The sequence below is a fragment of the Drosophila navojoa genome, chromosome 5 (assembly GCF_054131105.1).
Source record: "Drosophila navojoa isolate 15081-1374.11 chromosome 5, UAZ_NAV_1.0, whole genome shotgun sequence".
In the NCBI taxonomy this organism is placed as follows: Eukaryota; Metazoa; Arthropoda; class Insecta; order Diptera; family Drosophilidae; genus Drosophila; species Drosophila navojoa.
In genome coordinates this window covers 9,743,945-9,771,910 of record NC_142893.1, presented here as the reverse complement: position 1 = coordinate 9,771,910, position 27,966 = coordinate 9,743,945, and the positions used below count along the sequence as shown (strand labels likewise).

The window sequence follows — 27,966 nt, the reverse complement described above, 5'->3', positions numbered from 1 at the left end:
AGAGAGAGAGATAGAGAGAGAGCAGAGCAGAGCAATCCCCAAATGCCTTAAGGAAAAGCAATTCAAGCTCTAAAGTGAAAACAAAAGTGAAAAACTGACTTGGCAAATTGCCAAAAAAAAAAATAAATATATATATATACACATATATGTGTCTAAGTGTATGTGTGTGTGTGTGTTACTGCAAGTGGATTTCTATTTTAGCGCCCAGTGAAGGCAGCGCGTGAAGTGTTGTCGTCGTTGAGGCAAGGCAGGCTGCTGCTGCCCCAAGCTGTGGCATTGAGCGACGGCAACAACACAACTTTAAAGCGGTTTAAAGACGGCTCAACAACAAATAACAAACACGAAAACAAAAACAAAAACAAAAACAAAATAAACTGAAACTGAAAAGCAACAAGACAAGTCTCTCGCACATTATCCTTGCCCCAGGCTAGTTCACACAGCTGCAAGCACAAGTTACGAGTGCTCAATGTCAGCCCGTTGATTCGTGTGTGAAAGTGTGTGTGTGTGTGAGTGCTCGAAAACAGTTAAAACAAACAGTTAACCAATTTGGGTGAGCCTGGCCAACATGTGGAACTGGCAGCGTATGCGCCATAAGCCACTCTGGGCCTTAATATCCTTGACCGTGCTGCTGCTGATGCTCGACAGAGTAAGCCAGAGTCAGGCCAACACTGAGCCGCCGGCTGTGGAGACAACCACCAGCACAACAACGGAGCCAGGTGAGATTTATAGTATATAAAAATAAATAAACATACGAGAGAAAAGAAATGAAAAAAAAAAAAAAAAAATATTGACCTTCATTTGGCAGCAATACATTTTTGGTTTATGTTTCACGTTTTGCTAGAAATTATTTTTGGGGCCTATATGGCCAGACGCCGGCGCTGCTGTTGAGGCTGTGGGAGGCGTGCGAGTGGGCGTGTGAGTGGAAGAGGGAGCGGGAGAGGCAGCCACTTTGTTAAATGACTTTCGTGCTCGAAAACGATAATCACACACACACACACACACGCACATAGACAGGCACACGCATAGCGAAAGGAAAACAAAATTCAATATACGAAATTAACTTTGGTTTATAACGAACTCTGAATGTGCTTCGAGAACTTGGGAAACTTAGTGCAGCAGGAGTTAGGAGTTGGTTTCTTTTCAATTTCTAATCAATTGTTTGAGTTATGAGAATTGCAGAAAAACTTTAGTTAAGATACTTAGCTTAACAGCTGACTTAAAGTCTAACTAAAAATTCTCAGCATAAACCATTTCTTTTTTATCTAAAAGAAATCTAGTTTTAGGTTTTTTTTTTTTTTTGGTTTTATCATTTCTTTTAATTTGTTAATGTATGATTATTACAACTTTTTATTTAAATTTTTTTATTTATTTTTATTTTTTTTTTGTCTGTTGCCAGACAGCTTAACAAACAGAATTTCTATAAAGTTTTTGAGCTTGAGATATGATAAGCATTCATATCAATATTTGTTTGCCAAGTGATACAATATCATTTCTATTAGTTCAAAGTTTAAGCTCTATGTCAATTGATTTTTAAGGGAATTCTTATCAAGTCATAATTGGTCTGCAACTCAGCCATCATATAAGAAATATTATTGTAAACTGTTTGACATGAAACATATTTATTTGTGAGCAATTCAACAATAATTTTTAAACCACGCATATTGCGAATTTCTGTTGCAAAGTTATTGAATAAATGTGAATACCTGATGCTTAATAAAGTTAACTGGGTTGCAAGAAAACAAAAACGAATGGAAAAGCAAAGGCAGAGGCAGAGGCAAAGGCAGAGAGAGCGTCGAGCAAATAATTCGCAGCAAATGAAATATTTCACGTTCAGAGCGTCTACCCGTCCAGCTCCCCCCCTCAATCACAGTCAGTTCTATGGGCACAGAGGCAATCAAAACGAGGCCTGTTGGCCAAACCTTAATCCCAATCAGAGTCAATACAGGCACACACACACAGAGAGAGACACTGTGAAAAAATAGGTAGTATGATTGCATGAAAGCATTTAATGAAGTATGGCAGCTATCGAGGGCTTTTTAATAGATATTAATAGCGATGGGCGATGGGCGATAGGGCGTTGGGTGGAGTCGTCTGCCAGGATTGAGGTGGCTGAGTGGTTCAGTGGTTGTGAAAAGTGCTCAATGCTGCGGCTGCTGTCACACGCAATTTGTTACGCAAAAGCAGATGCGCATTAAGTAATAAATTTTGCCTTTTTTTTCAATTATTTTTCTCCTTGCTGCCGCTGCTGATGATCTCATTGGCGAAAGCTGCGACGCAGTTGATTCTCATCAAAAAATTGCGCAGTTTGTGCAATCGAAATTGAATCGAGTTTCCTTCTGTTACTTTTCTTCTTTTATTTTTTTGTGGATTTACATTCGTGTTGACACAGGTGTTGCGGGTAGAAGCCAACAATTTGAGGTGGCAGCTGTTGGCCAGTTGCAGGCACTTTCCATTTCGCCAGCTAAAATATTTGACCAGGACCAATACCAACAGCGCCACACACACACACACAGTAGTTGGAATTTAATTTGCATGAAGAGCCACAGAGCCGTAGAGCCACCGCTCCTTTTTTTTCGATTTGGAACTAAAAATGAGAGCTGAGAAGCAAAAGGAACGCAACAGCTAGATGGAATCTGCAATAAGCCAAATGGCAACTAAAAATGTCGCTCAGTCTGCACAATTGTGCATCAAGCTGAAGCATGTGCCATAAATCTTTTAGCTATTTCTATGCTCTCACTGTGGGGTAGCTCGATTTAGTTTGTAAAGTAACAATGGATTACATGAAAATAAAAGAAAGAGTTTTCCGATGAATTTCGTAAAAAAATACAAATTGTTTTATTTTGGCCTTTTTCTTAGGTCAATTCTTTAGCTAGATAAGTCTGTCTAAATAAAACATAAATAAATTTGGGTGTAATTGAAAAATTAACTTAAATTTATTCGAAAAATATTTTGTTTAAATATATTTAAAAAACAAAAAATAACAAAATAAATATAAAAAATTATTTATTTTATTTTTATTTAAGTTATATTTTTATTATATTAAAAAAAAAAAATTAAGATTTCTTGAAAAAAAAAAAAATTTTTAAAAATAAAAAATTAAAAAAAATAAAATATATAAATATTATTAAAACAAATATTTAAAAAAATTATAAATATTTTTATTTTTTTTTTTTAAATAATTTTATTTATTTATTTATCTTTTTGAATTTTAAAAATTATTTCTTATATATGAATAATTTTTAAAGTTGATTTTTAAGAATTCAGTATTTGTATATGTTATCTGTTTTATCAAAACCGCATGTGCTGTATTTTATTTATGCATTTACTCTATTTTAAATGCCTTTAAAACTTGTTTAAAGCCAATTAAAAAAACATTTTAGAGCATCTTCAGTGCGGCATGCCGCAGAAAAATCCCTCTTCGCTTGTAGTTTATGGCATTTTTTGTGTCTCGGCTGATGACGAAGATGACTAGCTGATGATCATGTTGATAATGACGATGTTGATGTTGATGTGTGCTACATGCCCGCAGGACATGAACTGGGAACTGGGAACTGGGAACTGGCCTGCGAGCTGCTCTGGTCTCACATGCTGCCCGGCTGGCTACTAGGGCTGCCTGCCGAGTTCAAGCTCGAGCTCGAGTTGCAGCTCCTGGTACTGGCCTGCTGTTATCCTGTGCATTATGCATGCAAATGGTATAACCGAGTAACGAACTGTCAAAATCAAAAGCGACAACTGCGAGAAAGGAAGATGAAAACTGGAAGAAAAAATAAAGGGAAACGCAAAAGAAACGAAAAGAAAAGCAACGCAGCAGGCAAATGACAAAAAGTCGCCCAAGACAGCTTCCTGGTGCACGGTCCCCAGGAGCTACTCGTGCGCCAGTTCTCAGTTCCCATTTCGCATTTCGCAGTTGCCCAGTCCCAGGCATATTATGCCATGTGCTATGCATGCACTGAAAGATAAAGATGACGCGAGTCCTGGCCAACGTCTTGGCTCCGATTCAGCATCCGTCGTCCTCTTCAGTTTTCGGCTCTGTCGTATGCGTGTTTTGCATAAAGCCAGCCAGAGCTAACCAGACTTGTTCATTGTGGGCAAACTGCTTTTGCTCGGCTGTGCATGAATGATTTATGGAACAGCTGCAGCTGCAAGGGGCCGACGGGGCAAGTGGCCCATTGCCAGCGATTATCAACGACTGTTGACTGGGCGCAGTTTTAAGAGTTAAGCAAGTCTTTGACTGCAATATTTAAGTGCATTTATTAGTTGGTAAATTTTTTAAAGAATTTAGAAACAATAAATATTTATATTCCAATCCATTCTAGAATATTAACTACAATATAAGTTACTGTTACTTGAGAGGTAACTCCTAAACACGTTTGACTAGTTTGACTTTAATATCATTTTTGCAACGCAATGTGATGCCAGTCTGGAAAACTAAATCCTTGGGATCAATGAGAGGTAGAACCTTGAACTTCTTTAGTACTACGGTGAGCAGTGTCTTCATCTCGAGCATGGCATACTTTTGACCTGAGCAGCAGACATAATAATTGAGAAATATTCACATATACATCTCACTCAAACTTACCTATGCAATTGCGTTGGCCCGCACTGAAGGGCATGAAGGCATAGGTGTGACGATCTTTGCTGTTCTCGGGCAGAAAGCGTTCGGGCTGGAACTCCTCGGGTGAGCTCCAGTACTTGGGATTGCGATGCAGCTCATAGATATGCAGCATAGTGACGGCACCGGGCGGTAATATCAGCCCATTGGGCAGCTCAGTTTCCTTTTGTGTCATGCGACTAATAACGGGCACCGAGGGAAACAGTCGCATCGTCTCCTTAACAAAGCACTCCAAATACTTTAGTTTGGATAGCTCATTAAGGTCCAAGTTACTGAAATCATCTATGATAATAAAGATATAGTTTATAGGATAATAATTGAATATAAAGCTGTTCAGACATATTTTACCAGCTATATGTTCGCTTATCTCCTGATAACACAGTTCCTGCTTATCTTGGTGTAATGACATGTTCATGAGTCCAAATATCAGGCCAATGGAAGTGGTATCGAAGCCCTCAAACATGAGTGTATCCACCTCCTCGCAAATTCCCACGTGATCAATCAGGCCATCCTTTTCGGCAAGGATCAGCGTGTCCAGCATGGCAAAGCGTTGTTTCTTATTGATATAACTGGAATATTATTATTAGAAATATAGATAGTTACGACGTGGACTTATTTACATATATTAACTTTGATGAATCAATGTAGTTTCACTTACATATCATCCACTGCTTCTTGATTGTTTCTCTGTTCTTTAATTTCTTCTGCCAAAAGCTTTCGCCGTTTGGCTATAATTTCACTGGAGAAGCCATGGACTTCCTCTAAGAATTGTTTATCCTTGCTGGCTCCAAAGAGGCGATAAATGTTATCATTCCAATATATGGGATTGCTTATGCGGCTTATAAATCTCTTTTCGATCATGCTGAAGTTTTCGCGATAGCGATCCCCCTTGGCTGCCATGTCATCCAGCTTGATGCCCATGGCTGTCTCTGTGATTGAATATCATCTGATGAAGTACAGTAAACATTCAGCTTGACGAACTTACCACAAATGCTGTTGAGAGTGAATCTTGGTATGAGCTCACTTAGGGAGATAGAGACTTCGTCCTTTCCTTCAAATTGCTGCACGAATTTAAAACTTTCAGCTCTAGAGAGATTATTTCAATTATAATAAATAGAAAATTTTATAATATTATTATTATTCAATCAATTTGTAAAACTTACTTGAAAATTTCTGCAAACTGGCTTAAAATATTAAAGTGAAATGTGGGCGTGAGCATCTTGCGTCTTGAGTGCCATTTCTGACCTGAGTCGCGGATGTATTAATCAGAGATAAATATAAATGTGTTTATTTATAGCTTACCAGTTGAGGTCAATAGACCCGTGCGTAGAAAGGGATGCAGAAATTTGTAACCAAGTCCTTTGCTTATCATATTCTGATCATTCAGTATGTTATCGAAGTTCTCTGCATCAATTATGCAGAACTTGGCTCTGCCCATGACATATTCTATATAGCTGCGACCCATTTTCTTGACTTTTGCGCGCAGATCGGTGAACACCTCAGCTAAAAATGAGGCTTAGATAATGGCTTTCATTTGGCTAGATTTCTCAGCTCACCATCATTTCTGCCATACAAATCGAAGCAGTTTCCAAATATGGTTCGTCCTTCGGCTATCGGAGCTATACTCTCCAGGGGTCGTCCATCCTTAGTGCGCACTCGCTTGGCAAAGAAGGCCAGCACATAGTATTCCCTATTGAGTCTATATAGCCAGAAGATAGCCGTGCCCAGGCCGATCAACAGTAGCAGACCCAAACTCATTGTAAAGCGTTAAGGCAATACGTACAACTTCTCCATCCAAGCGCTCAGCTCTGACTGAAACAAACTTTTGAAAATCCCGTCAATTTATTAAGTAAAACTCTCTCCCAGCCGAACGCTGGATATAATCTTATCAGCTGTCGGCAATATAAGAGAGACTCTATAAAGTTAGTAGTTACTAAGTAGTTTATTGTGTGCATAGATATACGGCAAAACTAGTCTGGTTCTGTCTAGACAGAAATAGAAATATTCTAGGTAATATGGGCGTGTGGGTTGAGTAAAAACTCGTTCCCCTTGCGAAAATGAATAAAGTTTAGTTAATACTATATTATTAGAATTTCCACTGTTTTATTAATATATGCAGAAAATGTACAGTAAATCGATTATCATAATTGAGCTAAAGGGCAATTTATTAATATTTGTTATAAAACTTTGCACTTCGCCCCAAGTAAGACTAACATAAAATTGAAACAATGTATTTAATACAGTTAGAGTTAACAACAAAAACATCTTAATAGCTAAAAGCTAACTACGTCGCACTAGTTTCACTCGAATATCATTTTTGCAACGCAATGTGATGCCAGTGTGAAAAACGATATCTTTGGGATCAACCAGAGGTAAGACAATGAACTTTTTGAGTATTACGATGAGCAGTGTTTTCATCTCGAGCAGGGCAAACTTTTGACCTGTGGGAGGGAAATACATATGAATAGCAATTAACTAATATATATTCATTTTATATATTCATCATTCAATTAAATTTACCTATGCAATTGCGTTGACCCGCACTGAAGGGCACATAGGCATAGGTATGACGATCTCTGCTGTTCTCGGGAAAAAAGCGTTCGGGCTGGAACTCCTCGGGCGAGCTCCAGTACTTGGGATTGCGATGCACATCAAAGATGTGCATAACAATCTGCGCTCCTGGCGGCAGTATCAGCCCATTGGCCAGTTCAGTTTCCTTTAGAGTCTTGCGACTCATAATCGGCACCGAGGGAAACAGTCGCATCGTCTCCTTAACGAAGCACTCCAGATACTTTAGTTTAGAGACCTGATTAAGGTCCAGGTTGCTAAAATCATCTGGCAAGGCAAACTATGGGTTAATAACTGATTAGAATGCGCGTCAGACAAGTCTTACCAGCAATGTGTTCGCTTATCTCCTGATAGCACAGCTCCTGCTTATCTTGGTATAATGACATGTTCATGAGTCCAAATATCAAGCCAATGGAAGTGGTATCGAAGCCCTCGAACATGAGTGTGTCCACCTCCTCGCAAATTCCTGCATGATCGATTAGGCCATCCTTTTCGGCAAAGATCAGCGTGTCCAGCATGGCAAAGCGTTGTTTCTTGTTGATATAACTAAATTTAGATTGCATATAAATAAAGGAGAAATTTCTTGCATCTATTGCTTTACTTACATATCATCGTCTGCCTCTTGACTGCTTCCTCTTTCCTTTATCTCTTGAGCCAAGAGTATTCTGCGCTTGGCTATAATTTCACTAGAGAATTCATGAACATCCCTTAGGAAGCGTTTGTCCTCCATGGAGCCGAACAGTTCGTACAAGGTATCGCTCCAGTAAATTGGATTGCTAAAGCGCCTTATAAATATTTTTTCAATCATGCTGAAGCTTTGGCGATAGCGATCCCCCTTGGCTGCCATGTCATCCAGCTTGATGCCCATGGCTGTCTCTGTGGGTGAATATCAACTGATGAAGTACAGTAGGCATTCAGCTTGACGAACTTACCACAAATGCTGTTGAGAGTGAATCTTGGTATGAGCTCACTTAGGGAGATAGAGACTTCGTTCTTTCCTTCAAATTGCTGCACGAATTTCAGACTCTCGGCCCTATAAGCAAAGTATAAATATATATCAATACAAAGTTATATAGATTAAGTAATGAGACACACTTGAAAATCTCTGCAAATTGTCCCAAGATATTGAAGTGAAATGTGGGCGTGAGCATCTTGCGTCTTGCGTGCCATTTCTGACCTGAAATCGTTTACGTTTATGTTTAATCAAGCGCACTACTATGACTAACTGTCTGTCGCCCACCTGTTGATGTCAACAGGCCAGTGTGTAGCGCCGGCTGCAAGAATTCATACACCATGCCCTTGGTTATCAGGTTCTGATCATTTAGCACGGCTTCCAAGTTGTCCGCATCGATAATACAAAATATGGATGTGCCCATGGCGTATTCTATATAGCTGCGACACATTTTCTTGGTTCTATTGCGCATATCGGAAAACACCTCAGCTGGGAGAGATAAAGAGGGAGATAGAGAGATAAATACAATTGACTGGCTAGAAGTATATTTTGCTCACCCTCATTTCGGCCAATCAAATCGAAAGAGTTTCCGAATATGGTGCGTCCATCAGCTATTGGAGCTATATATTCTACGGGTCGTCCATCCTTAGTTTTCACTCGCTTGGCAAAGAAGGCCAGCACATAGTATTCCTTATTGAGTCTATATAGCCAGAAGATAAGCGTGCCCAGCGCGATCAACAACAGCAAACCTAGACCCATTGCAAAGCAGATGAACAACGCGTATAACCAACCTCTCCCGACAAGCTTGAATTGCTGACTGAACTAGAACTACAATTTATTAAAAACGGTTGATTGGACGCTGAACATTATCTTGGTAAAAAAAAAATAAATAAATAATAAGATTATATATGTATTTGTTTGAGTGAGTTGCCGGCGTTTGATAAGACGCTGCTAGACTCTATAATATATGAGAAATCTAGTAATATAGTATATAGGTCTGTGTGTTGGTGGGTTTACAAGGCGTGACGACAACAACCGGATTCTATCAGCAAAACTAATTATATTTAATTGCAGTTGCTTGATGATACCAATTATAGATGTTGGAACATATACTAGCTACTGGCAGTGTAAAGTGTATATATATAAGCAGTTTGCACTAAAAATAACTCTTTTATAGAATGGCTGTTGTTTTGTCTTATCATGGTTAGACATTAGTTCTTAGACTTCGAGTCAATCCAGTCATCATGATTAGGTGATTTGGACAAATGATACAAGAAATATGATATACATATGAATATACATAATTGCTGTTGCAATAGAATGGGGATTAATGAAATTAATGAATGATTCAAATGAAACATTACTGAGGAAAGTTATTGACGAAGTTCTTGACCGGTCAGGATATATTCTAGGGTATATTCTGAATGCTGTGCTGTCAGGGCTGAGAACTTAGAATTTAAAAGCATTATGAAGTCACTCAAGCCAAAACCAATTTCATTTCCTTTTACGATTTCAAGTTCAAGTTTAATAACTTGCAGCTAAATTTGGAATGCCTCCATATTAAGAGAGAATAAGAGAAGAGAACTAAGAGCGTATGTAGTAAAATTATATGATCTCTTTTGAACAGCGACGATAGATAAGTAAACAAACAAATGCAAGCGTTCACATGCCTTATCGAACATATGATTCAATAAACTGAACAGAGATTCCATTACCTATAAATATGTATGTATGTATATATAAAACACTTTTAGTAATCAGTAAAATCTTTATTTTGTATGTTATCACAAACACTACCTTACAACTGCATTTATTATCTATTAAGCCAGTTTAATGGCCAATACAAGTTTTTTATAATATTGCTTCGAACTTTCAGGCATTACGCTTGATTAGCTTGACTGTAATATTATTTTTGAAGCCCAATGTGATGCCCAGGCTTAGGCGCAAATCCTTGGGATCGAAAACAGGCATAATCTTAAATCTCTTAACTATAACGGTCATGAATGTTTTTATCTCGAGCATTGCGTATTTTTGACCTAGAAACAGAAAAATGAGTTAAAATAGATACATATGTATTTATTACAATAAACGTACCTATGCAATTGCGTTGGCCCGCACTGAAGGGCATGAAGGCATAGGTATGACGGTCTTTGCTGTTCTCGGGCAGAAAGCGTTCGGGCTGGAACTCCTCAGGTGCGCTCCAGTACTTGGGATTACGATGCAGTTCATACATGTTCAATACGATTTGAGCACCAGCTGGTAAAATCAGACCATTTGACAGCTCAGTATCCTTGGTTGTTTGTCGACTAATAGAGGGTGCTGATGGATATAGGCGCATCGTTTCCTTAATAAAACATTCCAAATACTTGAGCTTCGACAGCTGATTCACGTCCAAATTACTAAAGTCATCTGGAAGAACGAACGATGAAAAACGATTTCTATTCATAGAGAACTCCCATTCAATTACCAGCTATATGCTCGCATATTTCCTGATAGCAGAGCTCCTGTTGGTCCTGATAAATGCCCATATTCATAAGTCCAAATATAAGAGCAATGGAGGTGGTATCAAAACCTGCGAACATAAGTGTGTCCACCTGCTCGCAAATGCCCTCATGATCGATCAATCCATCCTTTTCTGCCATGATTAGAGTATCCAGCATAGCAAATCGTTGTTTCTTTTTGATGTAGCTGAAATTTAATATATATTAGCATTTCACATCAAATGAACTCCTAATAATCTTAGCTCACATATCTTCCTCTTCTGTGTTCGAGTCTTTCTTATCCTTAATCTCCTGTGCAAATAGTTCTCTGCGCTTGGCTATGATTTCGCTAGAGAAATCATGGATTTCCTTTAGAAATTGCTTTTCGTCGCTTGGGCCGAACAGATTATAGATGGTATTATTCCAAAAGAAGGGATTGCCTGCTCGTTTTATGAATCTCTTTTCAATCATGCCAAAGTTCTCTCGATAACGATCGCCCTTAGCAGCCATATCATCCAGCTTGATGCCCATGGCAGTTTCTGTGGTTGTATAGAAGCATTGACTAAGCGATACAGAAAGTAATTAGCAATTAACTAGCTTACCACAAATGCTGTTGAGCGTAAATCTGGGTATGAGCTCACTTAGAGAGATGGTAGTCTCTGCATTGCCTTCGAATCGCTGCACGAATTTCAGGCTCTCAGCTCTAAATTAAATTCGATTATAATAAAATTTAAATTAAAAGAAAATAAAATTGAAATTCAATTAAAAGCAAATATGGTTTGGTTAACATTTAGTTGAACTTACTTGAACACCTCATTAAACTGTTCCAATATATTAAAGTGGAAGGTCGGCGTGAGCAATTTGCGTCGCGAATGCCATTTTTGACCTGCAATTTATGTGTTTAATCAGAATACAATGTAGTGTACATATAATGTGTGGCATTGTGTAACTGACCCGATGATGTCAGTAGGCCTAATCGTAGAGCTGGTTGCACAAAATCGTACACAATTCCCTTCGTCAATAGTTCTTTATCGTTCACAATGGCTTCAAAGTTCTCCGCATCGATTACATTGTAAACAGATGTGCCCATTACGTATTCCAAGTAGCTGCAGCCGAGCCGCTGAGCGCAATTGTGCACTTCGTCAAAAACTTCAACTGATGGACAGAAAGTGCACTGTAAATAAATTATTCTAATGGAACTCCTCCAATTTACTGACCGTCCTCCATGCCATACAAGTCGAATGAATTGCCAAAGATTGTATTTCCCTTAGATATCGGAGCTATATTCTCCACGGGTCGTCCATCCTTAGTGCGCACTCGCTTGGCAAAGAAGGCCAGCACATAGTATTCCCTATTGAGTCTATATAGCCAGAAGATAAGTGTTCCCAGCGCGATCAACAGCAGCAAACCCAAAGCCATGTCAGAGCCGTCGCGTAGTACGTTCTATTGCTCTCAATCACCGACGAATATTGTTTGAAAAATGCGCATTACGCCAGCTTAAATACCATAGAAAGACTTATAAAATCATTTCTATGTGCTCAACCTTGTGCCGGTACAATATAAGAGAGAGTGAGTGGGAGAGAGAGAGAGTGAGAGAAACTAACTGAAAGAGATTAGACGGCGGCGGGTTTGTTTATTTGTTAAAGAGCACAACGTTTAATTGATGTCAAATAACTTGTTCTCTCTTCGGAACTGTAGTAGCAAATTGAATGCTCATGGTGAGCCGGCATTTAATTTGTTTTTTACTTGTCAGCGTGAGTATATATATATACATATATATACATTTATATGTAGAGTTTTATTGATGATTCTCATCATGATTTCGCAAAAATTAGAAGCCAAAATATAAAAGTCATTATTGTTTGTTTATTTTTAGAGATTTTATTATTTAAAACTAACTCACTAAAATATAAAATATTTATTAAAATATATCAATATTAGGAAATTTGATTTAATGATGTATTTATTGGCTCTCTAGGTGTAAATATTTTAATCGTATTTATTCAAAATATTGATAACACTCTATAACATCAATAAATCAGCTGTGATTAGACACAAATATTGGTTGTTGCTACGTAAAGCTGAAATAAGTGTAAAAAAGTATTTCATAATTTCTCCACATCATTACAATTTTGACTTTATTAAATTTATGTTATTTATTTAATTTTTTTTTAATTTATGTAATAGTTTGTAGCTGCCATAGAATATAAATAAAAAGAGTCGTATAATATGATAGTTTGAATACAAAAATAAGAGAAATGCATAAGAATAATTATCAAATTTAAAATAAAAATCTATTTTTGATTTATTTTTTGATATTATTTTAATTTTAATTTTTTACTCATCATAAACAAGATGTTAGTCTCTGTTATAGTATCTCAATTAAACACTATTCATAATAAAAAATTAAATTTGAATGCCTAGCTACGCTTAACTAGTTTGACCTTAACATTAGTTTTGCAACCTATTGTAATACCCGAGCTGAACACTAAATCCTCGGGCTTAACAATCGGTAAAATTTGGAATTTCCTAAGTACAACGCACATCAAGGTCTTTATCTCGAGCATCGCATACTTTTGACCTGCAAAACACAAAAATGAGTTAAGACACATGCACAGATATTAATCCATTTCGGCTTACCTATGCAATTGCGTTGACCTGCACTGAAGGGCACAAAGGCATAGGTATGACGGCCTTTGCTGTTCTCGGGCAGAAAGCGTTCGGGCTGAAATTCTAGCGGAGAGCTCCAGTACTTGGGATTGCGATGCAGCTCATAAATGTTCAATACGATTTGGGCACGTGGCGGTAAAATCAGACCATTTGACAGCTCAGTATCCTTGGTTGTTTGTCGACTAATAGAGGGAGCTGATGGATAAAGGCGCAGCGTTTCCTTAATAAAACATTCCAAATACTTCAGTTTCGACAGCTGATTCACATCCAAATTACTAAAGTCATCTGCAAGAACAAACGATTGATAACGATTTCTATTCATAGAGAACTTCCATTCAACTACCAGCTATATGCTCGCATATCTCCTGATAGCACAGCTCCTGTTGATCCTGATATACGCCCAAGTTCATTAGCCCAAATATGAGCGCAAGGGAAGTGGTATCAAAACCTGCGAACATGAGTGTGTCCACCTGCTCGCAAATGCCCTCGTGATTGATTAATCCATTCTTTTCGGCCATGATTAGAGTATCCAGCATAGCAAATCGTTGTTTCTTTTTGATGTAGCTGAGACATAAAGAAATTAGCATGTAACAGCAAATGAATTCCTAATGATTTCTACTTACATATCATCCTCTTCTGGATCAGAGCCTTTCTTATCCTTAATTTCCTGTGCGAATAGTTCTCTGCGCTTGGCTATAATTTCGCTAGAGAAATCATGGATTTCCTTTAAAAATCTCTTTTCGTCGCTGGGTCCGAATAGATTATAGATGGTGTCGTTCCAGAAAAGAGGATTACCCATGCGTTTTATAAATCTCTTCTCGATCATGCCAAAGTTCTCTCGATAGCGATCGCCCTTAGCAGCCATATCATCCAGCTTGATGCCCATGGCTGTCTCTGCAGGTAGATGTATTTATAGTAATATTTGTTGATAAAGTACAGTAAACATTCAGCTTACCACAAATGCTGTTGAGCGTAAATCTGGGTATGAGTTCGGTTAGAGAAACGATACTCTCCGCATTGCCTTCGAATTGCTGCACGAACTTCAAACTCTCAGCTCTAAAATAAGAAAAGAGAATTAAGATAAAATTGAGTTTGCTTTCCATTTAGTTGAACTTACTTGAAAACCTCATTAAACTGACTCAAGATATTGAAGTGGAAGGTCGGCGTGAGCAATTTGCGTCCTGCGTGCCATTTCTGACCTGAAGTTAATAATGTTTAATCCGAATTAAATTTAGTTAATATCTCATGGCATTGTGCTATTCACCTGTGGATGTCAGCAGGCCTAATCGAAGCACCGAGTGCACAAAATCGTATACAATGCCCTTGGTTATCAAATCCTTATCGTTCAGTATTGATTCAAAGGTGTCCGCATCGACCACATTGTAAACAGCCAAGCCCTTTATGTACTCCAAGAAGTTGCAGCCCATTTTCACGGCGCGATTGTGGCGTTGAGTAAACACTTCAACTGCATGGAGGAAATGAATATACATTATTCACTCGGATTTATGATTTTGGGAGCTTTTACTAACCATCCTCCAAGCCATACATGTCAAAAGAATTGCCAAATATAGTGCGTCCCTCAATTGTGGGAGCTATACTCTCCACGGGTCGTCCATCCTTAGTGCGCACTCGCTTGGCAAAGAACGCCAGCACATAGTATTCCTTATTTAGTCTATAGAGCCAGAAGATAAGTGTGCCTAATCCGATTAGCAACAGCAAAACCAAAGCCATTTCGGAGCCGTCGGAAAACACGTTCTACTTCGCCAAACAAACGATACGCATTGACTATAAAATTCACTCGACACTACCTTAAATACCATGCTCAGACCCAACGCCATAAAATATTGTCTGAGTCGCAATTTAGATAATAATATTATGCAGCATTCAAGTTTGTGCTGGCTGCCTCTGCCTGTGTTCGTATTTGGGAGAGCCAAGCATATAATTATTGTTTGATAAAAACTTGTTCTCTCAGCAAAAAAAAAAAAAAAACAATTGAATTAGTTTTATTGTTATTGTATTATTGTTTATATGTATAGGCTATATGAGTATTTGTTTTATATCAAACATTTATTGTGTAGTATATTTGTTGTATGTTTAATTACACATTGTGTTTATTATATGTATTTCTATTGCATAACACTCTCCGATACTTAATCGCAGTTTTCATCTCTTTTTTCGCATATATTGTTATCGCATTGAGCTCTCTGGGTGAATGCACAATTTTTTGTTAACTGTTTAGTGTGAGAGTAAAATCCAGTCATGGTTCATTGACAATTTATATCATGATTTGGCAAAGGAACAAAAGCTGAATACTCACGACTGTTTGCAAGTTCTAAGCGCTGTAAGGCCTAGGCTTCTAGACTCTAATACATATAAGAGTTTTCTAATATATAATTAAATATGAAGTACTTAAATTTTATTCATCTTTTCTCTAGATACTTCCAAATATCGATAACTCTTTACATATCTATAAAATTAACTTAAATCGATAACAAATTTTAGTTATGTCTCCCTACTAACATATCTTTTAGAATCTCGAGTCATCATACATTTTATCACCTATTTCTAACATTCTCCAATTCAGGGTATTACCAAGTCGAGCATATCCCACTTCAGCAGTCTTTATTAGCTTTCCCAGAGTGGTACAGTTTTGATAAACTTATATGCTTGCTTTTATTAATTAGATATCTACATATAGATATTGAAAAGTTTCTCTCTTGCTCGTGGCATTTATTTGGTTTCCATACATCTGTATAGCCTGTATGCCCATACATATATCTATTACATAGCTGTAGAGCTAACCAAGTGCTTCTCTAGTTCATTTGCAGCACAAATTGTGTTAGCAACATATTGTTAACAACATTTCGAGCTGCTCTAATTAAATGAGTTGCATTTAAGTGTTCGCACTTTGTGAAACATTTGCTTTTGCATTTGCAATTGCATTTTGTGTGTTTGCATTTTGCTTTTGGCTAATTGGCAATTGAATTACATCAATTAAAAGCGAGCAATGCAATTTAGACGCTTTTACATTGCCAGTTGACCCAGTTCTGTTGGATGCGGAACAAGAATATGATATAATGTATGTAGGTAATATATATATAGAATATCTAAATATATAAATATATATTTAAAAAATAATATTATATAATAAAAAATATATAAATATAAAATAATAATATAGAACTTAATTAAATTTGCTTATAGAGAGAAATAAATATAAATAATAATATATATTAAAATATATATTAATAAATTATATATTTAAAAAATATGTGTTAAAATTTTTATAGTTATAAAAAAATATGAAACTATATCAGGTTTTTTTTTTTTTTTTTTTTTTTTTTTTTTTTTTGGAATAAATCCTTTAATATTAAATGCTGTTAATAGTATGTTAATTTCTGTTAATTTCTATATACATATATTCTAAGTATGCATCATAATATATTATAATCTAGTTATAAGTATCTATGCAGATCTATTCAGATATATATAACTAGATTATAGGATATTAGAATTTATATAGAATATCAAGAAAAATTAAAAAGTTAACAAGCTCAACTACATTCAGCTTGAATAAATAAATACTTGTTGAGATCTTAGAAATATTTGTAAAAAAAAGTTTTACAATATGCGACTATCCCTACATGGGTTATATAAATTCTTACACAAGTTTAGGCTACACAAAATATGTTTCAAAAGAGAAAAACTTGAGCGCTGTGAACCTTAAAGTCTGTCTGCAAAATGGGGAAATGGAAAATGAAGCTGCAGCTCGGACGGAAAATGCTTGCATGACTTTGCTCAATTGCAAATTGAAACTTGTGCGAGTGTGTGGGTCTATATGTATATATGTGTGTCTGGGTGTGTGTGTGTCTGAGTGTGTATGTGTGTGTGTGCTATGCTATGCGGAAATGCCAAATGCCAATGCATATTGAAAATTTGCAATTTCGATTGCACTTCAAAGTCAGTCAAAGTTGCCAAGTTATTAAATTAGATCATATATGAAATATTTATGGCAAAAGTTCAGCTACTCAATGCCATTCTCTAGCTCATATCTCTCTCTATCTCTCTCTCTCTCTCTATCTCTGTCTCACTTACTGATTCTGTATTTCGGTTTCTTTTGCTGTTTGCAGATGCATCGCCGGGCTGCCGGGCGCCGGATGTGCGCTTCACCATTTTCAAACCGGAAATGACAACCGAACAGCCGTATGCGAAGTTTGAGACAACGCAGGTCTATCTACCGGAGGACTTTACCACAGCCGATGTCGAATTTGTGGATAAGCTGCATACGGCCAAGGAGAATCATGCGGCCATTGTGAATCCGTATTCGGTAGACTTTGCTGACGATGAGCAACATCAGCCGTATCATCATCATCATCAGCAGCAGCAGCAGCAGCATCAATCGCATCACGATGAGCTGCACGCTGGCGATGCGGCAGCCAGTCTAGTGGATGACCACGATTTGGAGGATGAGGCGGACGAGCTGCACGGCACCGAGCTGGAGGATGGGGCCTACAAGCGAATGAACACGAATCGTAAGCAGGGCAAGAAGCGACGCTCCGGTTCCGGTCGTCGTCGCCGCCTGGAGAACGAGAACGGGCAATCGGCGCGTGGGCGGGGCAGTCGCTATAAGCGCCATGCCATCCTGCACGATGCGGAGGCCTCGCCGGACACAGACCGCTGGGCGGGCAGCAAATTGGCCGCCGACGGGGATGTCTATTACGTGCACATTGCGGACATACTCAAGTCGCGTGAGCCCAATCTCCAGCTGCGCGCCAAGCTGCGCAGGTTGAAGCAGAAGGCACGGCTGGCCAAGTGCATGGCCGATGGCAGCAGCGAGAAGTGCATCAAGTTGTTGGAGAAGCTAAAAGCCAAACAGGCGGAGGCACCCAAACAGCAGCAGGAACAGCAGGAGCAGCAGGAGCAGCACCTGCAGCAGCTGGACCACGAGCAGGAGCTGGAGTTGGAGCAGCAGCCAAAGCAGGAGCACCATCGCCGACGCGGTGACAGTCACGCTGCAGAGCTCGACCAGCGTGACATGGAATCGCGTTGGCGGCGCAGCATCGATGCCAAAGGCGATGCCGGGCAATTGGAGTTGGATATGATGATCAATCATGGCAATCAGTCGAGCAGTGCAGCAGTGGCCCTGCAACGTGTAAAGCGCAAGTCGGGCAAGACCACGGGTGCACTGAGCCGTCCGAAAGGTGGTGGCGATTCCAGTTCAAAGACCACCAGTCGCAAGGACAAGGGTAAGGCATAGCAAAGCATTTGCATAGACGCCAGACACTGGCAATGCCACAGTGCCCATGAAAATTGAATTGAATTGAAAGCCGCTGTCGCTGTCTCGTTGTCTGTCTGTCCGTCTGTGTGTTATGCTAAGCCACATCAACACCAACAGACACACACAGAGACACATACACACATACACACACACACCTGGAGTGTTGAGAGTGGAGTACACAGCAATATGAATACAGAGCCCACATAACACATAAAATCGTTAAAAAGCTAATCGCAGAGTCGCCCCAACGGGCGACTCCTCCGCACGGAGTCAGCCATAAATCGCCTCAGTTCGCTCTCACGCTCAGCTCATTAACATGCTTCATGCTGGCATCGCACCATTTACTCGTCTCTGTCTCTATTTCCCCCACAGCCTCTAACTTTCTTGCACACTCTTTTCCTTTCTCTCTCTCTCTCTCTCTCTCTCTCTCTTTGTGTCTCTCTCGCTCTGTGTCCAGGAGAATAAAAAAGAATTCATTCTTTATCGTGGTTAGCCTTGTCATCTGTGTTGGTTCCAGCTTGCGGATTTGCTTACGAGGGGTTATCCTTTATTTGTTACCCTTTTTTATGCGCTTGCATAGGTTATACGAGTTTTCAGACTCCATTTGATTGCTGCTATGGGTAGATCAGAGTTGCAGATGAAGCCATGTTTAAGCTTTGAGTATTTTTGTATTGCTATACATTATTATTTATTTATTTTTTTTTTTAGCTCATAACTTGACCATTCATTTGAAAGATATCTTAATCTAGATATATGTATGTGCCATTAACTAATATAAATTTTATTGGCCAAAGCAAATCTTATCGACCGTTTTACACATATTAGCTTTTGGCCATAAATCATTTATTTTTTTTTAGATATCTGACTGAGTTAAACTCTGCTTCTATAAAATTATAAAAATTCCATTGTTTTAGTCTCTATTGTTTTCTCCACTTTTCTAATATTATTTGACATACTTCTCTCAACTTATATTTTAAAAATATTATATAGACTTTTTGCATATATTTTTCGCATTCGATAATTTTTGGTTTTAACAATTGCAAGTCTTTTAAATTAGTTTATAATTTATTAAAAATATTAGTATGACAAAATTATGAATATTAATTTTCTGAAGTACTTTCAATTTAAAAAAAGTCGTAGTAATAGTAATAGTAATAGTAATAAAATTTGATGAGGATATAAATTATAAAAAGAAAGTCATTTATTTTTATTTAATTCTATATTTTAAATTAATAATATATAGAATTAAACATTAAATATTTTAAATTAATAAAATATAGAATTAAATAAAAATAAATTAAATAAAAATTTATTTTTATTTAATTAATAAATTTAAAAAAAATTTGTTTTATTTTTATTTAATTAATAAATTTAAAAAATTTTTTTTTTTATTTAATTCTATATTTTTTTTAAAGAAATTTATTTGTATTTAATTCTATATTTGAAATTATTAAATTCTATATTTTAAATTAATAAAATATAGAATTAAATAAAAATAAATGACTTTCTTTTCATAATTTTTAGCAATACTTTATAAACTTATTTTTAACTATTTTTGTAAACATTTTATATTACATCAGCTCATATGAAATATTCAATTTTGATCTGCACCTCTATTATTCATATGTCTATTAAATTCTAGGGTATAAAATCTCATGGGTTATACTTTCTTTGTTTCGCCTACCTTTATCTCTTTCCTTTGCCCTTGTTGGTTTTTTCTTGCCTTCCTTTTTTCGGCTGCTTTATGCTGTCCTTTTGTTTACTTTCATTCAGCTGCCTTTGTCCGTTTGCGTTTTTTCTATTAGTTCGGGCACTTGGAGCTGGGGTCCTGGCTTGGGACTGGGGACTTCTGGTCTCTGCTTGTGTACTTGGGTCGCCGACAGCCTGCACGGCATAATATTATCTTTCATGTTATCTTTTGCCTTTTCACTTCCACTTATTTCTCTTCCTTTTTTTTTTTTTTTTTTTTGACGCCTCGTTCAGAAATGAAGTTGTATCCTGTTAAGTGGCCTGTCCACCCCAAGCGCTGACTCCACTCCGTATTCGGATTTGGCGTCCACATGGCCCACACTCTTCATTTTCTCGGCGCTTTTAATGCATATCTAACAGCCTTAAGTTGGGCCATTGAAGTTCGCACGTTCCGTGCGGTTCTATGTATGTGCGTGTGTGTGTGTGTGTGTGTGTGTGCTTAAGATGTGGATGCCCCGGCTCCAACTGCCGATGTTGCTACTTCTGCTGCTTCTTAGCCTTTTCTAAAGGCTTGGCCACTTCAGCCATTGAAAGCTCTTGGCATCTGATAATAGCAAGTGCTGCAAGGGTTAGATGTATGTATGTAGAGGTGTGAGGGCGTTGTGTATAAACTCGTTGACTCGTTGAGCATTCAATGCTCTTTCATGTTCGCCTTCACGCATTCACCTGTCGCTTCGCGTTTGCTCATATCGGTCACAACAACAGCTCATTAAATGCTTGCTCTACTTGCTCTCTCTCTCTCTCTACTCCCCTCTCTCTATCTATCTCTTTGTCAAGTACCTCCCCACTGTATCCCGTTTCTTAGCATTTTACATTTGCCCATTTCATAACGCCCTCACCTGTTCTGTTCCGATTTCATCCCAATTTAGGTATCTATGACGAGGAGACCGGCTTTCCGCCCATGCACCCAGACGAGTCTGAGTTTGACGAGGACGAGGAGGAGGACGAGGAAATTGATATATTGCAACAGTTTACCGAAGTATCCGAGATACGCTTTCCCGGCGAAATTGGACCGATGGGCGATCGACGTCTATGCAAGATACGCTGTGTCAAGGGCAAGTGGGTGGGGCCACTGTGCGCCACCAATGAGGAGGGTAAGTGAGATGCCTCCTCGATACACACACGCACACATCTAACACAGCACACACGCACACAATGGAATGTTAATTATAGCAATAGCAATAGCAATAGCAATACAAATACGTAACATGTCATTACAGTAGAGACTCGTATAATAAAGACAACACAATCAGCACACCGCAAAAAATAAAAAACAGAAAACAAAAACAAATATATATGTATATGTAACAGCACCAGCAACAATCCAAGTTGTTTCATTTCAACATTTCTAATTCTAACTCTATTTATCTATGTGCAGCTATGTAGCTACACTCAGAGAAAAGTATAGCTCAAAATGTGAAATATTCATTCTGAATGCAATGATCATTATTAGTATACATTTATCAATATCATTATTATTATTATCATTATCAACATGATTATCGATCGAGCCGAGTTCCATTTTTCATGCACTTTTCTCTGAGTGTAGTTTAGCTGCTGTCTAACTGTGCATTTCAATGCTGATCTCTGTGACATCTTTATCTGTAGATGACAACGGCAACGTGAAGTTTCAGCCACTGTACAAGAGCTGCCACGTCAATCGCATTCCGCCTCATCTGCTGCTCAGCTATCGCAACATCTCCGTGGTAAGTGATGACAGCCTGCAAAGCCGTCAGCCGTGCCCAGGAGCTAAAGCACCAAAATATACAGCACACACACTCACAGACACAGACAGACACCCGCACACACACATGCACACATACAAGACACGCAGCAGTTACTCCATCCAAGCTAGTGAAGGCAACGAACGGCCTTGGCATAGCCAAATGTGAGTCCAACTCAATATCGACTGTCTCTGTCACACAGACTCTCTCCTCTCTCGCTCTCGCTCTCGCTCTCTCTATCTGTTTAAATATATATCGCTCTCTCTCTGTCTTTCTCTGTCTCTCTCTCTATATATATATCTTAATATATATGTCTCTGTCTCGCTCAATTTCTCAATCATCGCTTGTATCGATATCAGCCGCACAAACAACAATTTGCCCAGCGTCATCCTAGATAAAATACAAAAATAAGAATAAAAATATATATATATTTAAACGAACTTTGCATCCTGCATCCGCATCTGCAATGTGCAGCCACAAGACTCTGTATTTTTGGTACTCTTTGATCTCTCTCTCTTGCAGACACCGATACCACCAAATCGCGGCTGGCGTAAGACCCGCTTATCCAAATCGACACTTGTCTCAAACACAGAAATTGTGAGTGGCCATCCTTGACGTTGCGTCGTCTCGTCTACCTCTTCGTCTACTTTGTTTACGTCTACCTCGTATCCGTATCTATGCATTTCTTGCTCACATATGTAGAGTTGTGACACACACACACACACACACACACACATACAAACAATATACAAACATAAGCACAGATACTTCTACTGTACTTGGAAATTGAGCTTGGGATAAAGAAATTTTTTGGCTAGCATTGCGTGACTGAGGTTTTGATTTACTGAGATTATATATGTTAATAATCCCCCTGCCAGAATTTAGATACCTTTTGAAGCTATTCCTAAAGGCATTTCCAAGATTGTGATGAATACAAATGAAAAATCGTATAACTTATTAATATAATAAATATCATATATTTAAAAAAAAAAAAAATCGAATAATAATATATACATATATATATAATATTAATATGAAGATTTTCCTTAGCTAAAATTTGAATAATTGATGAGAAAGCTAAGCTCTTTAGACATTCTACTTATAAGCCGAATCTAGGATAGTTTTAGATATGGCGGAAATTTAGTGATGAAGGAACAGTTTAAAAAAGTATAAAAAGAAGATATATAAAAGAGTTTTGAAATATATTAAGTGGAATAATATAAAACATATATCGGATATTTTAAGGGAGTTTGGCGTTTGCCACTTTAAAGAGATTTTATATAGAAACAAGGCACTAACAAAAGCCTTTCTCTCAGTGTACTCAACAACACACATGCAGACCTCGTTCAACACACACACACACACCCACCCACACACACACGTAGTGTCTGCCCCAAGTAGTGGGTGCTGTTTATGGTTTTTGACAATGAGAACAAATTTTTTGTATGCACGGCTTTAGCATTGACCATTGGGCGCACAGGCACATACACACACAGAGAGCTAAAACCCAATATACATTTACAGACAGAGCCACAAAAGAACACTATGGAAATTGCACGCCAGCACGCCCAAAGCCACGCCCACGTCCATAGAGAGTGCGCCTCTAACTAGTGTTAACAGCTTGTATATAAATCTAAACCAAACATTTTTTATACTCTTCTCTCTCGTTCTCTCTCTCTTTCTCTCTCTCTCTCTCTCTGTCTCTGTCTTTCGCTCAACTACTGCACTGCACGTAAAATCAAAAACAAATATCAAAAATACATTCGCTTCATTTCTGAATCAAATGCCTGAATCTCTGCCTGCTGTTCGCCTAACGTGTCACGACATCGCACATCGCACGAATCACGTGTCACGCCCCACATTGTCACACATTGAAAACCACCGCAGAACGTCGGCTGGGATCTGCCACATGGCCATTCACTGCAGGCCCGCTGCCAGGAGCTGGGCATCTATAAGCTGCTGGGCGAATCCCGTGTGCTCTGCTCGAACGGACTCTGGGCGCCGCGCATGCCCAGCTGTGTGCCCACCACCATCTTGACCAACTACTCGGAGGACAGTGCACCCTCCATACGCATCAAGATCTTCAATGGATCGCACTCGTTCGAGCCATCCGGCGTGATGGCCGTGCCGCCGCACAGCACCGTCCAAATGGACTGCATGTATCCGCGTGTGCGTGGCACTCCCGAGTGGAGCTGGACCAGCTGGTATATGCAGTACAATACGGGTGCGTCGACTGCAAGTTTTCCTAATCAGAGATGAGAGAGTTTGGGTGATTCTTCTTCTTCATCTTCTTCTTCTTGTACCTTTCAATTTTGCAGGCTGGTCTCCGGCTGGCGAGGAGAAGGCCGTACGCTATCGTCTGAGCATCAAGAGCATCGAGAACAATGATTCGGGCACATTTACGTGCACTTCGCCGCGCGGTTTGACGAACAGCATTGCCGTGGTGGTGGCCACTTCGACGTGCCCGCAGCTGACCGAGCCGATGGCGCCGCTCAGGCTACGGCTCGAGGGCAATAAATTGGGCCAGCGAGCGCACTATGAGTGCCCCGAGGGCTTTCGGCTGGATGGCGCCTGGAATGCCACCTGCCTGGCCTCAGGCAATTGGTCATCGCCGTCGCCAACATGCCATCCCATTCAATGTCCACGCCTCGTGCTCGACGATCCCCATCTCAGTCTCATTGAACTCAATACATCGGCATGGGGGCGGGCGGTGTTCAAATGCCAATGGGGCTTCAAGCTGACCGGACCGGCGCTTCTCGACTGTGAGCCGACGGGCGTCTGGAGTGGCCCAGTGCCACGCTGCAAAGGTAAGTCTGATTTCTCTGACCAATTGTTGGCCAATTAGGGTCATTCTATGCTAATAGTAGCCAAGCCAAGTGAATAGAAAATGAGTCTAAAGGAAGTTTCCTTTTTTTTATATTTGCTCTGAGCACTCAAAGCATTTCATTATGAATAGGAATTCATTTGTGTGAATACACTTCATTGGAATAAAATATTAATCGATTTCATTATTCAGTACTCCAATTATTCTTATGCTTATGTATTTTTACTTAGCTCTCAGTCTGAACTCCAGCTTTGCTGTGGCTATTAAGGACTAATTACCTTGAAAGTCGTAATAGACTCTATTAAGTCTTTTGATGGACATGAATACTGAGCAGATTTTAGAGTCTATTGACTGCCCTTTTATATATTAACTCTTATCATCAAACACTGAACAGAATCAAAATTTAATTTATTTTTATGTGCCCTCTCTGCTGATCTATATATAATATAATAAAATATGATAAATATATATGTCTATTGCGATTCTAGCAAATTGGTTTAAACTATATATTTCGCATATCTTTTTGCAGTTAGTTTCAAGATTAGACAAGCAGGCCTTCCCTATTGACAGACCTTTTATATATATATGTATGGAAGAAAACAAAATCTCAGACATATATAGAGCTAAGCTAGTATGTTTTCCTTACGATTTATTGCTGGGATAGATATGTATGTACAGAATGATTTATTGCTGAAATAGATCTATACAGGATATTTTAAGGATCTTAGTTCTATAGCTGTGAAATATAGATCTTTTCCAGATTATCAGATTATTATATAAATTCCTCTACATATTCATTTGTAAGCTAACCTGCATAGCAGATCTCCTGTGTTTGTCTTCTTCTCAAGTCATTTTCTTCAAATATCCTAGTGTATGATGTATCTATCAACCTATGTATTATTTATCAATTTATATTAATATGCTTTTCTTTTCATTTTAAATAATTAATGCCCAACACTTAAATATTGATGAGCTCATTTCATAAATATTCCGTATATGAGTTGCTTGAAATGAGTTTATAAATATTCCATACATAAGTTCTTTGTAATTTCGCTCTGCCTGTCAGCCCATTAATATTTAATATGCATTAATATTTTTCAACATTTCATTTGCCATCCTACTTCAGGTAGGATTGCTCTTCATTCACTGCTTAACATTGATGATTTTCTTGTAAATTTCATTTGTTTTTATTATTTTGTCATCAGCCCAATAATGGATTATCCTTGTTCGGCCACTTCTGTTTGTTTTACACTTTCGTTCGTCCAATAAATAATTCATTTCTTTTCATTTATCACTTGTCATTTGTCGTTTGTCCTTTGTTCTTTCAGTCATTCAGTGCGTGATGCCAGTGGCGCCGTTAAATGGACGAATCGGGGGCACCAGCTTGAGCCAGAGGCGTTTGACCGTTGGCGCTTTGGTCACATTCAGCTGCAACGATGGCCACACTCTGGTCGGCGAGTCGAGCATCATATGCACGGAGAACGGGTTCTGGTCGCACTCGCCACCATTTTGTAAGTAGACAACTGATAAATGCCAATTAAATGCACAGATACGCTGCGATACCTTGCGTACTCTTCCAAAAAGTGGGCCACCACTCACAAATCAAATGAATTAATGTTACTTGTGTTGTATTTCCGCTGTATAACGATACCAATCGATACCACGATCACCGTTAACCAACTGCTAATCGATAAACCGATCACGCAAAACCAACAACCGTTATACCGATTCACGATTCATTCCATGTACGAACCATCATCATCCCCACAATTAACTAAATGCGCCTTGCATGCCCAAAACGAAACGAAACGAAACGTAACGATCATCCATGCATCCAATACGCTACGATCTTCGATCTCCGCACTACGAACTACGATCAACGAACTACGATCTCCGATTATCGATCTTCGATCTCCGATCTCGCTCAGGCAAATCGCAATGCCCCTATCCGGGCGATCCGCCCAACGGCCTGATTGCTCCACTCAAGTTCAACTACGATGCGGGCGATTATCTGAGCGTGCAGTGCCGGCCCGGCTTCATACAGATACAGACGAACGAGGATCACACCACGGGGCCGCCCGAGCGGCCAAAATGTCAGCCCGACGGCAAATGGTCCGGCCCCTTGCCCAAGTGTCGCAGCTACGAGGAAGTGTAGCTCAATCGTATACCAGCTGGCAAGGCGAGGGCGACAAATTTTAGTCTGTAGAATCTGTGGTCGAAAATAAAAACTGAAAAACCAAACAACAACAAATTCAAACCAAAACCAAAAAGAAATAAAACCCGAGTGATATTTAGATTAAAGTTAGTGCAAGGTATCAAAATTAATTAACATAATTACGGAATTCATTTCTCTTACTCATTGGCTCCAATTGAATTGAACTTTTTCACTTTGACATCACTCGCTATCTGATATATGTATGTATGGTTTAGCTCTGCTAAGGCCCACTTAAGTAAATTCTCAATAAAATTCCACTGAAGAGAAGTTCTTAGAAATGATTTTAATGGCAAGAAGAAGACGAAGAAAGAGAAACCTGAGCAACACAACTATATGAAATATGTAACATAAATATGAACGTTAAATGTTAAACAAAAAAAAAAATAAGATATACAAACTTATCAATTTCTTTCTTTATTTGCTAACGAAAACTTTATAAATAATATTCCAAAATTTTATGCTTCAATTTTACATTATCAAAATGAGAAAAAGCAAGAGATAAAATATCTATAATCAACAGTTAATTAATGATATTCCAGATTTGACAACGGAATACAAAGTTAATCTTCTTATAAACACATTTAACTATATATACACATAGAGCAGATATACAAGAATATATATCTATATCTGTAAACCGATGTAAAGCTCAATGATATATACAAGTTGATTGATGGATTGATTGATTGATTGATTGGTTAGTTAGTTAGGCGCAATCACTTGCCCAATATTGAAAGCGAAGAAGTAAGCAAAGAAATCTGAAATTTATATAGTCTACATATGACTATATAATATATAGGAAGATCTGTATTGTACGAGTCTGTAAGCAATTGCAAAGTGAGGAAACTAACTTTTAAATAAAACTCATATGAATTATATATGTATAAATTGCAA

The 27,966-nt window shown here is 38.4% G+C and overlaps 6 protein-coding genes across 8 annotated transcripts in view; 2 read left to right on the top strand and 4 right to left on the bottom strand.

Annotated features, from left to right (window-relative positions):
- The window catches only part of LOC108653075 (uncharacterized), a 102,113-nt gene that overhangs the window by 22,879 nt on the left and 51,268 nt on the right, over positions 1-27,966 (top strand). The window lies entirely within an intron of this gene.
- Positions 3-27,966, top strand: hig (locomotion-related protein hikaru genki). 3 transcript variants are annotated; one of them, XM_018103384.3, is made up of 9 exons: positions 3-716; positions 17,413-18,528; positions 21,179-21,403; positions 21,918-22,015; positions 22,556-22,630; positions 23,921-24,257; positions 24,352-24,840; positions 26,186-26,368; positions 26,786-27,966. In XM_018103384.3, the coding sequence occupies exons 1-9, from the start codon at positions 566-568 to the stop codon at positions 27,010-27,012; spliced, it is 2,901 nt and encodes a 966-aa protein (XP_017958873.1). In that variant the 5' UTR covers positions 3-565; the 3' UTR covers positions 27,013-27,966. The 3 variants fall into 3 exon arrangements, with proteins under 3 accessions (XP_017958873.1, XP_017958874.1, XP_089118517.1); XM_018103385.3 differs by lacking the exon at positions 22,556-22,630 and having other exon boundaries at positions 4-716; XM_089262391.1 differs by lacking the exons at positions 22,556-22,630; positions 26,786-27,966 and having other exon boundaries at positions 4-716; positions 26,186-26,639.
- Positions 4,233-6,485, bottom strand: LOC108653081 (cytochrome P450 4p1). The gene is made up of 8 exons (XM_030383538.2): positions 6,169-6,485; positions 5,915-6,115; positions 5,776-5,857; positions 5,598-5,698; positions 5,271-5,541; positions 4,961-5,181; positions 4,580-4,894; positions 4,233-4,521 (listed from the first exon to the last, which is right to left on the bottom strand). The coding sequence occupies exons 1-8, from the start codon at positions 6,368-6,370 to the stop codon at positions 4,361-4,363; spliced, it is 1,554 nt and encodes a 517-aa protein (XP_030239398.1). The 5' UTR covers positions 6,371-6,485; the 3' UTR covers positions 4,233-4,360.
- Positions 6,814-8,950, bottom strand: LOC108652649 (Cytochrome P450 4p1). Its single transcript, XM_030383537.2, has 8 exons — positions 8,690-8,950; positions 8,421-8,621; positions 8,276-8,357; positions 8,113-8,213; positions 7,786-8,056; positions 7,506-7,726; positions 7,133-7,447; positions 6,814-7,053 (listed from the first exon to the last, which is right to left on the bottom strand). The coding sequence occupies exons 1-8, from the start codon at positions 8,889-8,891 to the stop codon at positions 6,893-6,895; spliced, it is 1,554 nt and encodes a 517-aa protein (XP_030239397.2). The 5' UTR covers positions 8,892-8,950; the 3' UTR covers positions 6,814-6,892.
- LOC115562296 (cytochrome P450 4p1-like) lies at positions 9,881-12,097 on the bottom strand. Its single transcript, XM_030383535.2, has 8 exons — positions 11,830-12,097; positions 11,567-11,767; positions 11,417-11,498; positions 11,215-11,315; positions 10,881-11,151; positions 10,600-10,820; positions 10,227-10,541; positions 9,881-10,168 (listed from the first exon to the last, which is right to left on the bottom strand). Exons 1-8 carry the CDS (start codon positions 12,029-12,031, stop codon positions 10,005-10,007), a joined length of 1,557 nt encoding a protein of 518 aa, XP_030239395.1. The 5' UTR covers positions 12,032-12,097; the 3' UTR covers positions 9,881-10,004.
- On the bottom strand, positions 12,939-15,079 carry LOC115562297 (cytochrome P450 4p1-like). The gene is made up of 8 exons (XM_030383536.2): positions 14,812-15,079; positions 14,547-14,747; positions 14,400-14,481; positions 14,238-14,338; positions 13,906-14,176; positions 13,626-13,846; positions 13,253-13,567; positions 12,939-13,193 (listed from the first exon to the last, which is right to left on the bottom strand). Exons 1-8 carry the CDS (start codon positions 15,011-15,013, stop codon positions 13,033-13,035), a joined length of 1,554 nt encoding a protein of 517 aa, XP_030239396.1. The 5' UTR covers positions 15,014-15,079; the 3' UTR covers positions 12,939-13,032.